We start from the raw sequence: 15,313 nt of genomic DNA, 5'->3' as shown, positions 1-15,313 counted from the left end.
CGTTGTTGTCGCTGTAGCTGCGTATTGTTATGGACTCATAGCTTTTTAACATACCGATGGGCCCCAAACCCCGTTTAAAGGATTTTGAGTAGAGGAATGACAAGATTTGACTTAGGCGTTAAAAAGGTCCCTCTGCCTGCTGTGTTGAAAATAGATGGTAAGGGAGCCAAGGGCAAAAGCGGAAGGACAAGTTGGAAGGCAGCATAATGCAGGAGACAGATGTTGGTGACCTGGCCAGGGTAGGTAGCAATGGAGGGGGTGAGAAGTGGCCAGACTCTGGATATATTTTAAAGGTAGAGCCAAGAGAAGATACATCCATCCTGATCGGTTGGATGTAGAGTGTGAGAGAAAGTGAGCACTCCAGGTCCACCTCCAAGATCTGGGGACCGAGCATCAGGAATGTCTAGGTCAAACGCTCTGCCTACATTTAATATCACTTCTTTTTTGTTTTTTGTTTTTTTTTGAGACGGAGTTTCGCTCTTGTTACCCAGGCTGGAATGCAATGTCGCGATCTTGGCTCACCGCAACCTCCGCCTCCTGGGTTCAGGCAATTCTCCTGCCTCAGCCTCCTGAGTAGCCTGGATTACAGGCAGGAGCCACCATGCCCAGCTAATTTTTTGTATTTTTTAGTAGAGACAGGGTTTCACCGTGTTGACCAGGATGGTCTCGATCTCTTGATCTCGTGATCCACCCGCCTCGGCCTCCCAAAGTGCTGGGATTACAGGCGTGAGCCACCGCGCCTGGCCTTTAATATCACTTCTAATGGCACACAGGGAAAGTCCCAAAGCAGCCGAGAGGAGCAGAACTGTCCTGACAGTGGGTCACACACAGTGAAAGAAATGACCCGCCTTCCCCAGCCCCCACAGAAGTTCATCTGAGGCCTGGCCGTAATCAGTAGTACATTGCAGAGAGATCAGCAGTGACCGAGATTTTATTCATACGGGTGCCCCGAGACGACGGGTACATTTTGAAATTGGTTGAGGTCTGTTTGATGGCCCAGGAGATGGTCTACCTTCGTGAATGCTACAAGACGGTAGGGGGGGAAAGAAAAGCATGCTCTGCTTTCGTTGTTGGGCACAGTGTTTTACTTATGTCCTTTACATCCTGTTACTGTAGTGGTTTTCAATATCTTTGCTGATTTTCTTTCTTTATGGGAATTCTGTCACTTGCTTGGGAAGAGTTGTCTCTTGGGCTGAAAGCATTTCAGGCTGGACAAAAAGAAAGCCTGCTCTGGATATTTCCAACTGAGTATTGTTGAGGGCAAGGCTGGAGGTAGGGGGGTAGCTTCGGAAGCTGTTACCTCAGTCTCACCTGTCATTAAAGCCTGTGCTACACCGGCAAAGAAGTACAGCTTGCTGATGGTTCACAGAATGCATTTGGGGGACTGGATTTGGGAGGTGCGAGAGAGGTTGTCTCCAGGTGTTGGTGTGGTTGGTGTGTTAGATTGGAGAAGCCTGAGAGAAGGCAAGATTAGGACCCCCTCCAGGTGTGCGTCTGGTATGTAGTCTAACCCATGGACACACGCACCTCTGTTCTGTATAATTCCTGCTCCATTTTTTTAAGAGGTTCACCACAGTTGCTTCCTCTCCCAAGATTCCTCCCCTGATTGTGCCACCTGTGAGATAAGGCCCTTGTATCTGGACAGGCAGAGGAGTTTGTTTTCTGGGGCTTGTGTGATTGATCCCTTGGGGCGGGTTGGCACTCTGTTTGCCCTACCATGGAGTTAGCCCACGGCATGGTACGTGGTAAGTGGGCCATTGACCCATTGACATGTCTTCGAACTTGTCTTCTTCTTCCCAGTTGCAGGATGCCATGACCATGGTAGCACTTTTCAAGGAAGAAAGAAAGGTGGGAGTTCTTTCCAGGATAATTTTGACAAGAGGAACCCTCGTTACGAACACGGTGGGCATGAGCTTCCGCCTTCAGAGCGCCAGGAGAATGATGGAAGCCTGGAGATGGGGGATGTCCACAAGGACCGCCAACTAAGACAGTAAGTGACCAGGCAGCCTGGTTTGCACGTAGCAGTCCCCCGGGACTGTGCAACCCTTTTATTCTCCGTGGTCTTCCTTTTTTTTCTCTCATTAGAGAACTGAGGAATGCTGGAAGTGGAATAATGGCTAGGCAATCCTAACTGTAGCACTGGTGTCAGTGAGGGGGGCGGGTATAGAAGGCTTTCTTAGATTTAATGGATACCCACCTTCTCGCCTCTTCCCCACAGCACTCCTTATAGTATCGAACGCAACAGGAAGCTAGTGAAATGGCATAGTGAAGACCAAATCCATACTACCACGTGGAGAAACAGAAAACGTCCAGAGAGAAAAATGATGGAGGACACGCAAGATGGAAAAACGAGGGCCTGGTTCAAGGTCACAGTGAGTATCTTGGTGAGGTCTGCATTAGGTGGACTACTCTGGAACCTGATACTGATAGAAGGAAGACCACTTAAAACACCCTAAATTGATTATTTGCAGGAGAGCTTCGGAATGGGGGGAAAGGGAGTTTTGGGAATCCATATTTGGCACACAAATAAATAAGAAATCATGTCAGCGGTCGCTTCTTTAAAAGTCCAAGCTAAGTAGAAGGCTGGAATAAAAAAGAAAGAAAAAAGAGCTGGTTGGTTCTGTTCTCCATCATTTGTTCCATGTTGTCTCTCCCTTCTCTCCTGTGTCTTGTTTTTACCCTCAGATTCCGTACGGGGGAAAGTATGACAAGGCATGGCTAATGAATTCAATCCAGAGCCATTGCAGTGTCCCCTTCACTCCGCTTGATGTAAGAGAGCATGGTGAAGCCAGATGAGTGGGCACGGGGTACGGGGAGAGGCCTGGCTCAGCAGGGGCCATTGGCCTCTGACACCGTTGCTCTTGCCTTCACTCCCTGTAGTTCCACTACTTCCAAAATCGGGCACACTTCTTTGTGCAAGGTGCTAGTACTGCCTCTGCATTGAAGGATGTCAACTATACGATTTGTGATGACCACAACCGGAAGGTGTGTGCGGAGGGCATTCCCTGTCCTTAGTCTCTGGGCAGGAGGACAGGCCAGGAGGCTGGTCATCCTCATTGGGATTAGAGGTCCTGGTACTTACCCCACGTCTCCTTCCTGCAGATATGTATATTTGTCAATCATTCTACTGCGCCCTTCTCTGTGAAGAATAAGTTGAAGCCAAGCCACATGGAGTTGCTAAAGGTAATACAGACTCCAGGATCATTGCATGCCCACTTCCTGGATGCACCTCTTCTTCCCCTGGCCCCCTCTTTCCCTGTCACCACCACCACCACCACTACCACCACCACCACCACCACCAGAGCCTCAGAGTCTCTGTCTTCATCTCTGTCTCTATAGCTGACCATGGACAAACGATATGATGTCTTCCAGCAAGCTCTTGATCTCCAAAGTCTCCGCTTTGACCCAGGTATGGCTGACAGCAGCAATTCTAAGGCAAGTGGGGGCAGAGCAGTCTGCCCGGGAGGGAAACTTAGGGATGGCAATTTAGGGAGGGGTTGGTGCTGGCTCTGGTCCAGCCAGGGCCCTCCCAGTCTTCTGATTCTCTTCTCTTGGCTTCCTGAAGACTTGACGGGCCGTGATATTGATATAATCCTGAATCGAAGAAACTGCATGGCTGCCACCCTGAAGATCATTGAATCGAATTTCCCTGAGGTGAAGCCTTAGGCCAAGTGCTGGTTTTTAGTTAGAGGGGTGGAAGAGAAAAGGTGGAGGGCAGATTTGTCTCTGAGGCGCAAGACAGTAGCTGCCACACTAACTCTTCTTGACCCAAAGCTACTGTCTTTGAACTTGTGCAACAACAAACTGTACCAGCTGGATGGCCTGTCCGACATTACAGAGAAGGCCCCCAAAGTCAAGATCCTGAACCTCTCCAAAAATGAGGTGAGAAGGGGGAGCCAGATCAACTTTGGGTGGAGGATGGATGGCAGTACACATCAGGATGTTGGCAATAGGCAGGCAGAGGTGTCTGGTGTCTGTAGGTGACTGTGAGGGCTGGGGGAATTTGGGGCCCAGGGTCCCGGGTGTCTGTCTTTCCCTGGCCCTCCTTCTCCAGTTTCCTCCCCATCTTTCTTAGCTGAAGTCGGTGTGGGAGTTGGGCAAGGTCAAAGGGCTGAAGCTCGAAGAGCTGTGGCTAGAAGGGAACCCTTTGTGCAGCACATTCTCTGACGAGTCCGCCTATGTAAGGTCAGTGACAACCCCTGTTGCCCTTCCTGGGCACCTTTGCTCCCTGGATGACTGAAGTGTATCTGAAAGTGCCCCTTTCCAGGAAGAGGTAGCCTTGGTCCTCTGGGAGGACCACAGACCTCCTACCCTCCCCCCCCCCCACACACACACACACCACACACACACACACACACACACCACACACTCTCCCTCTCTCTCTCTCTCCTTATCTATCCCTCTCTCTCCCTGTCTCCCCCCCCTCCCCCCCCTACCTCCTGGCATCACTGACTCATCTGTGCTTAGCTGTCTCCTTTCCTTCCTCTGACATGCTCCTCTCACCTGCTCTGGGGTGCCTTTCCCTCCTGTCTCTGCCCGGCCTCCTCCAGCGCGTCTTCTGTGAGTGTGCTCCAGGAAGTGGGGCTCCCCCACCTCCCCAGGACCAGCAGTATTCAGATGCTGGTGCCCTGGACCGAGAAGAGTCCTGTGGCCCTGGGCCTCATGCTGAGACAGGCCTTCCTGCCTCCATGGTGAGATGGGAGTTCCCTCCACTCTCCCGATAGGGGTTCTCCTTCTCTTGCTCCAGAAAGGTCCACGCCCCTGTCCTGGGCTGGCGTGAGGGCTTCCCTGTCCCATGCTAGGGGCCGAGGTCCTGGGTGGCTGCTGTCTTGCCATCTCTTCCTCTGGCCGCATGCCAGAAGCTGGGCCCTCCTTGAGGAGAAACCTGGCTTTAACGAGTCAGGGAACCAGAAGTGGGCCACATTCCCGAGTCAGGAGTGGAAGGCACTGGGCAGAGGAGGTTGAGGAGACAGAAAGACAGACCTCTCAAGCCACTGCCCCTCCTTCCTTCCACACCTCACATTGTCTTGCCTGGGCCCTCAGAGGAGCCCTGGGTAGCCAGAGACGGGTAGCCTTCCTCGGTCAAGGTGTCAGCACATTGGGGCGCAGGCTCCAGGGACCATCAGAAGAGAATGCAGTGGCCGCGAGAGGGGGTCCCCAGAGTCTGAACCCCATGCTGAGCTGGGGCCTGACCCTTCACTCCTCCTGGGAGAAGGTCTCCTGTCCCCGTGGCTGCTCTGTTTCCCATGCCCAGCTCAGACTGAGCTCACACAGGTGAGAAAGGCTCCAGCTGCATCCAGCGGGCCCCGGCCCAACAGGTACATGTTTTCCTTTCCTGCCTCGGTCCCCAGGGCCAGCCAGGGGACGGTGAGGGAAAGGGCTGCAGCAGGGGAGCCCTTTTCTCCTCTCTTCCTCCCTGAAGTCCACCCGCACAGTAGAGCATCTTTCCCTTCCCTTTGCTTTGCGTCCTGCTTCTCCTTTGTCTCTCATCTCCTATGTCTCCCCCGTCTCTCCCACCCCTACCTTCACCCCATTTCTACTGTCATCCCCCCCCCCCGCCTTCCTGCCTCCTGAGCCCGGCCTCACTCACCTCCCTGTCCCAGCACCCTGGGCCATCCCTAAGGGCTTACCTGCTCTTGGCCAGGTTGATGGACAGCCAGTGAGGTAGCAGAGCCCTGGGTTCCCACCCCATTTCCTGCTCCCTGCAGAGCCTTCCATGTTGGCTTGGAAAAAGGCGAGGAAGAGAGGGAGGGGAAGAAAGCCCTGGAGCCTGGGCTCCCAATGCTGCTTCTTGTGGCACTGGAGAAAAGGGAGTCAGGGCAGTCTAGGTGGAAGCTAACCAGGAGAAAGGAGAGGGAGAGAGGCCACACAACCCTGAACTGTCAGTCACTTCATTCTATTTTTGGTTTCGGACAGCGCCATCCAGGATTGTTTCCCCAAGTTGTTACGCCTGGTAAGTATCTATCATACCGTCAGTCTCCTCCTACTCCAGAACATGACCTCCACACCTGCCCTCAAGTCCTTTGGATCTTGCCTAGACTACATGCTTGTGTCAGACCCTCATCCATTTTAGAGGCATGGATTCTGGAAAAGGACAAGAATATTCTGCCTGGAAAAATGTGTCCATAAACACACACGTGCACAAACACCCATGCTGGCATGTAATTGTAGAGATGTCTGGCACCTCATGAGAAAGCCGCCCACTGGAAATTCCAGGGCCATTTCCCACCTGGCTTCTGATGCTTTTTCTCCCCGGGCATGTTCATCTTATGGGTCATCCAGCTCCACCTCCTTGGTCTCCACTGCCGACTTCCTGTTTCCTTCTCCAGGACGGCCGAGAGTTATCCTCAGCAACGACTGTTGACATTGACAGCTCTGAGTTAATGAAACCCTGCGAGGTGAGGAAGAAGGACCAAACGACAAGATTTGGAGTGTTGTAAGGGAGGCTTTGTCCACTGCATAGGTCCAAATTGTCTTTTGATTTCAGGAAAGCTGTAATGGATCTGAGACCCTAAAGCATATAGTCCTGCGGTTCCTGCAGCAGTGAGTATCCCTGGGACCATGAGGAAGTGGAGGGCTGAGGCAGACTGGGCCACCCATGAACAGATCAGTTCACGGGAGTTTTCCAGTCTCATTTGGGGCCCAGGCCACAGAGATAGCCTATCCTCGCTGCTTCCCCACAGGTATTACTCGATCTATGACTCTGGAGATAGACGGGGCCTCCTTGGTGCTTACCATGAGGAGGCCTGCTTCTCCGTGACTATTCCCTTCAACCCCGAGGACTCAGCCCCGTGAGTATCGGGGCTCAGACCCTGCTCCGTGGCTGTGTGTCTTCCCAGCAGACACAGGCCAGCTCCTGGAAATGTCCACACTGGCCGGACCACCCACACCTGCTCCTCTTTCTCTCCTAGGAAGAGCTTGAGCCAGTACTTCGAGGATAGCAGGAATATAAAAACACTCAAGGACCCATGTAAGTGTGTGAGGGGGAAGAGTGGGCAAGGTAAGGGGGTGTGGCAGGAACAATCACAGAGGCCACAGATCAGAGTGTGGCAGCCCCCGCCCCCCCCCCATTCCTTCCTTCTCCTCTCCTCTACAGACCTGAGGGAGGAACTGCTGAAACACACAAAACGTGACATTGTGGACTTCCTCAGTGCATTGCCCAAGACTCAGCATGACCTCAGCTCCATCCTGGTGGACATGTGGTACCAGACGGTGAGCACCTGCTTCTTGCCTCGGGCAGGCCCAGAGAGCCAGAGGTGGGTAAGGAGGTTAAGGAGGATCCTGAGCACTTAGAGCTCTTCCCTTTCAGAAATGGATGCTCTGCTTTTCTGTCAACGGGGTGTTCAAGGAAGGTGAGTGTCTGTAGAGTCCCCTCCCCAGATCCCCACTGCTTCCCCCCTCTGGCTGGGCTCCCTCTCAGAACTCTCCCAGCTTCCCTGATTTTGTCCCTTTCCCTCCTCGTCTTCCCTCCATGTTTTCCCACCCCCACTGCGCCCGCAAACCACCCTGGTCTGAACTAGGTCCATGCCTGTCTGCCCTGCACAGCTCAGGCGTGCTTTAAGGACACAGACTGTGGAGTCTGACAGCTCTCATCCCAGGTTCTTACCCTGTGAACTTGTGCTGGTTACTTAACCCTTCAGTTTCCTCATTTGCAAAATGGGGCCAACAATGACCCATCTCTTGGGCTACTGTGAAATAGGAATCAAGTGAACTTGTGGTTTTCACAGGGCCCCACACATGATCGGGGCCCTATCACTGGGAGCAGATTGTTCCCGTTGTTGCCCTCCCCATTCCTGCCACATCCTCCTGACTCCATGTGAACAGTTGTCCTGGTCTGCCCCGCTTCTGTGTGAGTGTCAAGCGAGGCTCTGACTGGGGATCACCGTGTGAGCATGTAAAGCCTGTGTAACTCTAAGGTGGTGGTGTTTGTTGTCTTTGAAGTGGAAGGACAGTCTCAGGGTTCTGTTCTCGCCTTCACCCGGACCTTCATTGCTACCCCTGGTAGCAATTCCAGGTTAGTTCTGTGTTGTGGGTGGGAGCACCCATCCCAGCCTGGGGATAGTGTTGTGGGAATGTGGTGGGTGCAGTCCTCGGGGTGTTCTCAATATGGTGGAAGGCCAACAGGTAGATCCAAGGGGCAGCCTCGCCTAGTGTTTAAGAGTATGGGCCCTGGAGTCGGAGTAGGGTTCTCTTCCTCACCGCAACACTCACAAACTGTGTGACCTTCATCAACTTAGCCGACCTCTCTGTGATTCAGTGTCTTTCTCTGAAAAGCGGAATAAGGCTATCCACTTCCTTGGGCTCTCGTACAGGGTAAACGTGTTGGGCTTAGATCTGAAAATCTAGTGAAGCTGGTAGTCTCTCCAAAAGTGGACTCCATGGGAGGGTTAGAGGGTACCAGCCAAAAAAATCCGGGAGGCAGGCACAGTAGGGATATGGAAGGAATTTGGTTGTTGAGTGGCAGTGGTTAAGAAGGATCCTGTTGTCGGGGGTGTAGAGTTGTCTACCTGTCCAGTTTGAGGGTGCATTTTTCTTTCCTCCAGTCTGTGCATCGTGAATGACGAGCTGTTTGTGAGGGACGCCAGCCCCCAAGAGACTCAGAGTGCCTTCTCCATCCCAGTGTCCACACCCTCCTCCAGCTCTGAGCCCTCCCTCTCCCGGGAGCAGCAGGAAATGGTGCAGGCTTTCTCTGCCCAGTCTGGGATGAAGCTGGAATGGTCTCAGAAGTGAGTGCTGGGAGTACATGGGGATGAGGGGAGTTGGGACATCATAGGAGTGAGCAGTGGAGTGGAGACTCACGTGCAATTTGGAAAAATAACAACCTGGATATTTTGCTTCGGAAAAAAAAAAAAAAAGTGGGCCCATGAAAAAGGTATCATGCTTTTATACTGGTATAGGTAAATAAGTGTTCAAATGACACAATGCCCAAATGACATTACCTTCCGCATGTAAAATCTACAAGAATCCAGCACAACAAACTACTAATAAACCAGTTCTGCAAGGTTACAAGATACAATATACAGAAATCATTCGCACTTCTATGTAGTTGCAATGGACAATCCAAAAAAATGAAACTAAGGAAAGAAGTCCATTTACAGTAGCATCGGAAAAAATAAAATAAGTAGGAACAAACTTAAGAGAAGCAGCACAAATCTTATACTCTGAAATCTGCAAAACACTGCTGAAAAAAAACGAAAGAAGATTTAAATAAATGGAAAGACATCCCACGTTCATCCATCGGGAGGCTTAATATCATTAAGACGCCGGTACCACCCAGAACAACCTACAGATTGATTGAAGTCCCTGCCAGAATCCCAGCTGGCTTCTTTGCAGAAATTGACAGGGTAACCCCAAAATTCATGTGGAAATACAGTGGACCCAAAACAGCCAAAACCATCTTGAAAGAGAGGAACAATGTTAGAAAACTCACACTTGCCGATTTCAGAACTTGCTACAAAACTACATTAATCAAGAGTGCATTGTCCTGACATAGGAACAGACGTGGGAATCAGTGGAATAAAATTGACAGTCCACAAGTAATCCGACTCATTTATGTCCAGTTGATTATCATTCAGGGTGCTGAAAAAAATCCAGTGGAGGAAAAAAATAGTCTTCTTTACAGTTGTTGCTGGGACAAGTGGATATCCACTTGCAAAATAATTACTTTTGGCCCCTAACTCACATCATGTGCAAACACTGACCGAAAATGGATCCAGGACCTAAAAGTAAGAGCTAGAACTGTAAAACACTATAAGTGTACAGCTTCATGACCTTGAATTAGGCAACCATTTCTTACACATCAAACCAAAAGCACAAGCAACCAAAGGGGTGGGGGGGAAGGTAAGTTGGACTTCATCTAAATTAAAAGCTTTGGTGCATCAACAGACACTCTCAAGAAAGTGGAAAACCGACTCGGTGGAACAGGGGAAAATATTTGCAAATCCCATCGCTGACAAGAAGAACCCTTGCAACTCAACAAGCAACAGACAAGCCACCCAGTTAGAAAATGGGGAGATGATTTGAATAGATGTTTCTCCAAAGACGACCAACAAGCACGTGCAAAACTTCTCAACATCATTAGTCGTTAGGGAAATGCGTATCAAAACCACACTGAGTTACCACTTCATACCTGCTAGGATAGCTTTAGTCAATGAAAGAAAACATTACAAATGTCGGGGAGAATGCAGAGAAATTGCAAATCTCATGTATCACTGCTGGGAACATAAAATGGAGCAGTCGCTGGGGAAAAGATTTTGGCAGTTCCTCAAAATCTTAAATACGGAGTTAACACATGACCCAGTAATCCCACGCCTAAGTGTATACCAAAGGAAATGAAAGTATATGCCCATTCAACAACTTGCACATGAATTTTCATGGTGGTATTATTCGAAATAGCCAAAAAATGGAAACACATCGAGTGACCTTTAGCTGATGAATGGATAGATTAATGTGGTGCATCCATACGGTGGTATACTATTGCAATAGTATTCATTCATACAAAAGAATGTAGTTGTGATATATACTATGACATGGGTGAACCTTGAAAACATTGTGTGCTAAGTGAGAGCAGGCAGTCAGAAAGAGCCACATAATTAGATGATTCCATTCACATGAAGCGTTCAGAATGGGCAGATCCCTAGAAACGGAGAGCAGAGTAGTGGTTGCCAAGATCCGGGGAAGAGGGAGAACGGGGAGTGATCTCTAACAGTTAAGGAGTTTCTTTTTGAGGTGATCAAAATAGTTTGGGATTAGATAGTTGTGATGGTTGCACAATCTTGTGAATATACGTAAAGGCACTGAATTGTACACCTTAAAATGGTGTGACTGCTACAGTATGTGCATTATATCTCAATAAAAAAGAAACGTATTATTGAATTTCCACTTGTTATTTCTTGAACATCTTTCTTTACCAGTATGTATTAAGCTCCGATTTGAATTCTAGTGGGCATGAATGTCAGGGATAGGAGTTTTGGTTTTCCCTAGGCCTTTTTTCATGGTTACAAGAGTGCTCATATTGATACGTGTGTCCCAGAAAAAAGGTAGCATAGAGTAAGTGTGGCATTGCACGGTCGGCGTGCCTGTCCTGAGGCAGTAATGGAGAGCCACCTGTTCTTCTCCCACCCCAGGTGCCTTCAGGACAATGAGTGGAACTACACCAGAGCTGGTCAGGTCTTCACTATGCTCCAGGTGAGGTCTGGGAATCAAGTGGGCAAAAGACGGCTGTCTCTGGGCCGTCGGGAGGGCCAAGAAGATGGAGGCCAGGTAGCGTGGGGATGGAACTCAGGGCACCTGGCTCTGCTAACATCCCAACTCCTTCTTTTCTTTACTTCCTCTAGACCCAGGGCAAGATCCCAGCGGAGGCCTTCAAGCAGATCCCCTGAAAGGAGCCCTTCCATGTCTTCTTTGTCTTCGTTCACATCCTCTTTGTTTCCTCTTTTCACCAGCCTAAGGCCATGCCCAGGAGCGGCGTTGGAGGCCTGGCCGATCAGGAAGCCAAAGTTAACTGGCAGACTGCATGCCATAACCACCCGAAGAGCCACTTGCTCTGTGTATTTGCCCCACTCATTATCGCTGTTTATTTTCATAATAAAGAGTGATGTTGCACGTTGTACGTTGTGTGCCCTGGATTGCTCTTCTCCTGCCCCAACCATGCGCCAGTGGGGCCAGGACTGAAAGCCCTGCATACCTGTTCACCCCTGGCCGGCCTTAGCAGATACATCGATCTGGCTTTCCTTCATAGGTAATTTTGTCAGTAAACCCTGATGAGAAAGTACACACGCTCCTTCCAGAGATTGACCTTGAGAGACAGATGCTCGACCTGGAGGCCCACAGAAGCAGGCATGTTACCTTGGCACACCAGGAGCTTTCATCCACCGTCTCGGCCCCTCCCTTTCCCGAAGGTGCACTATTCGAGGAGGAGTCTCAGGTCAGCACCTGCAGAGGGAGGAAGACTCAGCCCGTCGGCCCAGCGCACTCCTCAGAGAGCTGACATCGGGTGCTCCATGTCCATGTTCTCGACGGTGTTCAGCCATTTATTTTCACTTCTAAACAAACAGCAGTAGCACAGAATCTCACCTTACGGTCGGTTCTCAACGACTGGCATTTAGCAGTTGTCGAGAACCGACCATAAGGTGGTCAGTTCCAAACTGCAGGCAAGAGTTGAGTGGGACATTTGCACAATTTATTGCCTACACTTCTGAGATGCTTGCACGTTAGACAATCAGCAGGCATACTTTTCAAAATTAAAATAATAGCAGTATGACGTTGTCAAGTCATAGTCCTATAAATGATGACATAGGAGAGGTACCACCAGTTTACAAATTATGCCTCCACTTTCGTGTTTGACATACATTATTTCCTACCACTTGCACTTTTCAGTTCTTTATGTGCATGTACATTAGGGAGCCATATGTTGGAATGTGAATTTCTTAAAACTAGGAACTAAGGGGGTAGTTGTCATTACAAAAAGAATAATGTCCATCTTGTTCTTCCCTGTAGCGCCTCAACAGTCAAAGGCAAGCTCCTGTACCTCTCTAAGCCTTGGATTAAATGGATCACTGCATTGAAAGCACTCAGAGCAAAGCTGTATTGTACATTTTCACATCGCTATAAAGTACTACCCAAGACTGGGCAATTTATAAAGAAAAGTGGTTTAACTAACAGTTCTGCAGGCTGTACAGGATGCATGGCTGGGGAGACATCAGGAAACTTACAATCATGGCAGAAGTCAAAGGGCCAGCAAGGCACGTCTTACGTGGTGGCAGGAGACAGAGAGTGAGAGAGAGAGAGAGAGAGAGAGAGAGAGAGAGAGAGAGAGAGAGAGAGAAAGCGCCACACTTTTAAACCATCAGATCTTATGAGAACTTACTCACTATCATGAGAACAGCAAGGGTTAATCTGCTACCTTGATCCAATCACCTCCCACCAGTCCCCACCCCTGACACTTGGGGATTATAATTTTACATGAGTGGGGACACGGAGACAAACCATATCAAACGCCCAGCATCTTCTAGTGATGAATATGCATTTGCGTCATTCATTGTATTTATTGTTATTCCTCCCCACCATCCAAAAGGAGAGTTGTGTAAATGGGGTTTGCATTGCCAGGCAATGTAATTGTTCTGTGGTGCTGCACCTTCATCTTTGTTTGGAACAGACTGGTTGGCATACAGTTTAAAGGAAGACTATGAAAAGCTCAGGAGCAGTCCCAGATTTGTAACATTACTTAATATAAAACAGATTTGGCATTTCCAATCCGTGCATTCAGATGCATTGTTTTAGAAATGAGACAGATGCATCTATAGACGGTTCGATAAAAATCAAACTTCAATACTTTCCCCATAGCAAAATATTTAATATTAATTAAAACATCAACAAAACAATAAAGCACAAAACTGTGTATATATCACAGTTCTATGAAATGTCAACGCTATATACATGCAATATATTTGCACGAATGCAAGCAAACGAAAAAGAAGGGAATGAAACCCAGGAAAATGTTAACAGTTCTCTTTCCAGCAATGATGGGTTGCTGGTTATTGATATTTTCATCTCTATAATTAGCTGTATTTTAGTCGTTTGGTAACATGAATATACATTTATGACAGAATAAACCTTCAGCTTCTAAAATGTTTGTTACTAATCCAACATATCAAATGTGCAAAATGTTATAGAGAGCCATGAAGTGAACACTTGTGTATCCACTACCCAGATTAAGCAATAAACTTGACAAATGTTTGAGCCCATCCCCTCATTTCAGTTGTCCTTCCTTTACTCCTCAGATGTTACTCATAACCAGAACGTGGTGTTTATATTCTCCATAAATCGCTTCACAATTTTATCGTGAATAAAAGCATTCTTAAGCGAGGATTATGTGAAAACAGAGTTGTTCCTCTCTCTGGAAGGTGGCCTGCAAAAAGATTATTGATGTTTTCACGAGGATTTTAATCAGTGGGTACTTTATCTAATTTAATCCTTACAGCTATTCAAGTTACTGTTCATTGTTGATATTATTCAGCTCAGGGTACAGGAGTTATGAGAAGTTAAGCAACTTTCCCTAGAGAAACAAACTTGTAAATTAATGTCCAGGGACTCAAAACCTATAATTACACAGAGAACCATTATTTTTCTGCTCTGTTATCTGGGAAGTCAATCAATGAACCTAAGTGTTTTGTTTAGGATTTCTCTTTAACAATGAGAATTACTGCTTCTCTCTCTCTTCTCTCTTTCCACACAATGTTTCAGTTAACGATGGACCACATATATGACAGTAGTTCTACCAGATTATAATGGAGCTGCCCTATACAGGTAGCTATTTTTATCTTTTATATCCTATTTTTATTGTACCTCTTCTATGTTCAGATACACAAATACTTACCATTGTGTTACCATTGCTTAAAGTATCCATTACAGTAACACACTGTACTGATTTGCAGCCTAGGAGGAATAGGTTATAGCATATAGCGTAGGTGTGTAGTAGGCTATACCATCTAGTTTTGTGTAAGTACACACTATGATGTTCGTACTGTTATGGGATCTTTGGGGTGTCACTTTTCTGGCTAGAAACCTCTGTGGCTGGTGGCACCTTTGCTTGAGTTTTTCTCGGGCCCACTGTGTTCATTCCACCCACTCGACCTGGCAGACTGCACTTGTCTCATGCTACCGGCCTGTGTCACACACCTGCCACGGGAGACTGCAGGGAGCAGGGAAGGGTGTGTGAGCAAGTGTGTGGTCCAAGTACTGTGCAGTCAGAAACGGCCACTGCTGCAGGCAGGGCAGGGAGCTCCAGGTGCCAGCATGTGTCAGCTCTCCACTAAGCTGCAGCTAGACCAGGTGCACCAGAGCTTCCACAGTTGGCACTGGGGACCACAGTGGTGCCCGGAAGCTAGGAGACGCCAGGAACTTCACTGACTCAAAGACAGAGTCACAGCCCTGGCTCAGTGAGCTCCTCAGTCTGGGTTCCCCAAATGGCCGCAGCTCTTCTTTCCTTCTCTTCACCTGCAACATGGTGAGCAAGGGGCATGTCTCAGCCCTGTTTGTGTTACAGCTTCTTTACCCTCATTTGACAGGACCTGAGTTCTTTTCTTGTGCCCAGGAAGAATAAAGTATGCAGACAAGTGGAGGGTGAGCAAGACGAAGAGGAGCTTTATTGAGCAATAGAACAGCTCAGAGGAAATCCACAGGGGACATCTCGTTTCTACAGCCAGGGTGTTCCAATGAGTGTTCCTCTCCTAGCATAGAGGGTAGCTCCTCTCTGCTAGGCAAGTCATCCCAACAAGTGTTCAGCTGTCAGCAGAGAGGGTAGCTCCTCTCT

At 48.7% G+C, this 15,313-nt stretch overlaps 1 protein-coding gene across 1 annotated transcript in view; it reads left to right on the top strand.

Annotated features, from left to right (window-relative positions):
• The window catches only part of LOC116545615 (nuclear RNA export factor 2-like), a 58,322-nt gene extending 46,713 nt beyond the window's left edge, over positions 1 to 11,609 (top strand). The window contains exons 4-23 of the mRNA XM_032272148.1: positions 1,807 to 1,990; positions 2,219 to 2,372; positions 2,686 to 2,769; positions 2,881 to 2,985; positions 3,103 to 3,183; positions 3,340 to 3,409; positions 3,566 to 3,654; positions 3,775 to 3,882; positions 4,076 to 4,185; positions 5,917 to 5,953; positions 6,330 to 6,398; positions 6,488 to 6,543; positions 6,684 to 6,791; positions 6,912 to 6,970; positions 7,097 to 7,212; positions 7,310 to 7,352; positions 7,942 to 8,014; positions 8,544 to 8,726; positions 11,127 to 11,187; positions 11,337 to 11,609. Of these exons, the coding sequence (XP_032128039.1) occupies positions 1,807 to 1,990; positions 2,219 to 2,372; positions 2,686 to 2,769; positions 2,881 to 2,985; positions 3,103 to 3,183; positions 3,340 to 3,409; positions 3,566 to 3,654; positions 3,775 to 3,882; positions 4,076 to 4,185; positions 5,917 to 5,953; positions 6,330 to 6,398; positions 6,488 to 6,543; positions 6,684 to 6,791; positions 6,912 to 6,970; positions 7,097 to 7,212; positions 7,310 to 7,352; positions 7,942 to 8,014; positions 8,544 to 8,726; positions 11,127 to 11,187; positions 11,337 to 11,381 (1,835 nt within the window). The 3' untranslated portion in view covers positions 11,382 to 11,609. The remainder of the gene's footprint in view (positions 1 to 1,806; positions 1,991 to 2,218; positions 2,373 to 2,685; positions 2,770 to 2,880; positions 2,986 to 3,102; positions 3,184 to 3,339; positions 3,410 to 3,565; positions 3,655 to 3,774; positions 3,883 to 4,075; positions 4,186 to 5,916; positions 5,954 to 6,329; positions 6,399 to 6,487; positions 6,544 to 6,683; positions 6,792 to 6,911; positions 6,971 to 7,096; positions 7,213 to 7,309; positions 7,353 to 7,941; positions 8,015 to 8,543; positions 8,727 to 11,126; positions 11,188 to 11,336) is intronic.
• The last annotated feature ends 3,704 nt before the right edge of the window (positions 11,610 to 15,313 follow it).

This window comes from Sapajus apella, unplaced genomic scaffold (assembly GCF_009761245.1).
Source record: "Sapajus apella isolate SASKATOON/1434 unplaced genomic scaffold, GSC_monkey_1.0 scaffold310, whole genome shotgun sequence".
Lineage (NCBI taxonomy): Eukaryota > Metazoa > Chordata > Mammalia > Primates > Cebidae > Sapajus > Sapajus apella.
The sequence above is the reverse complement of the archived record's forward strand: the minus strand, read 5'-3'. Positions and strand labels throughout refer to the sequence as shown.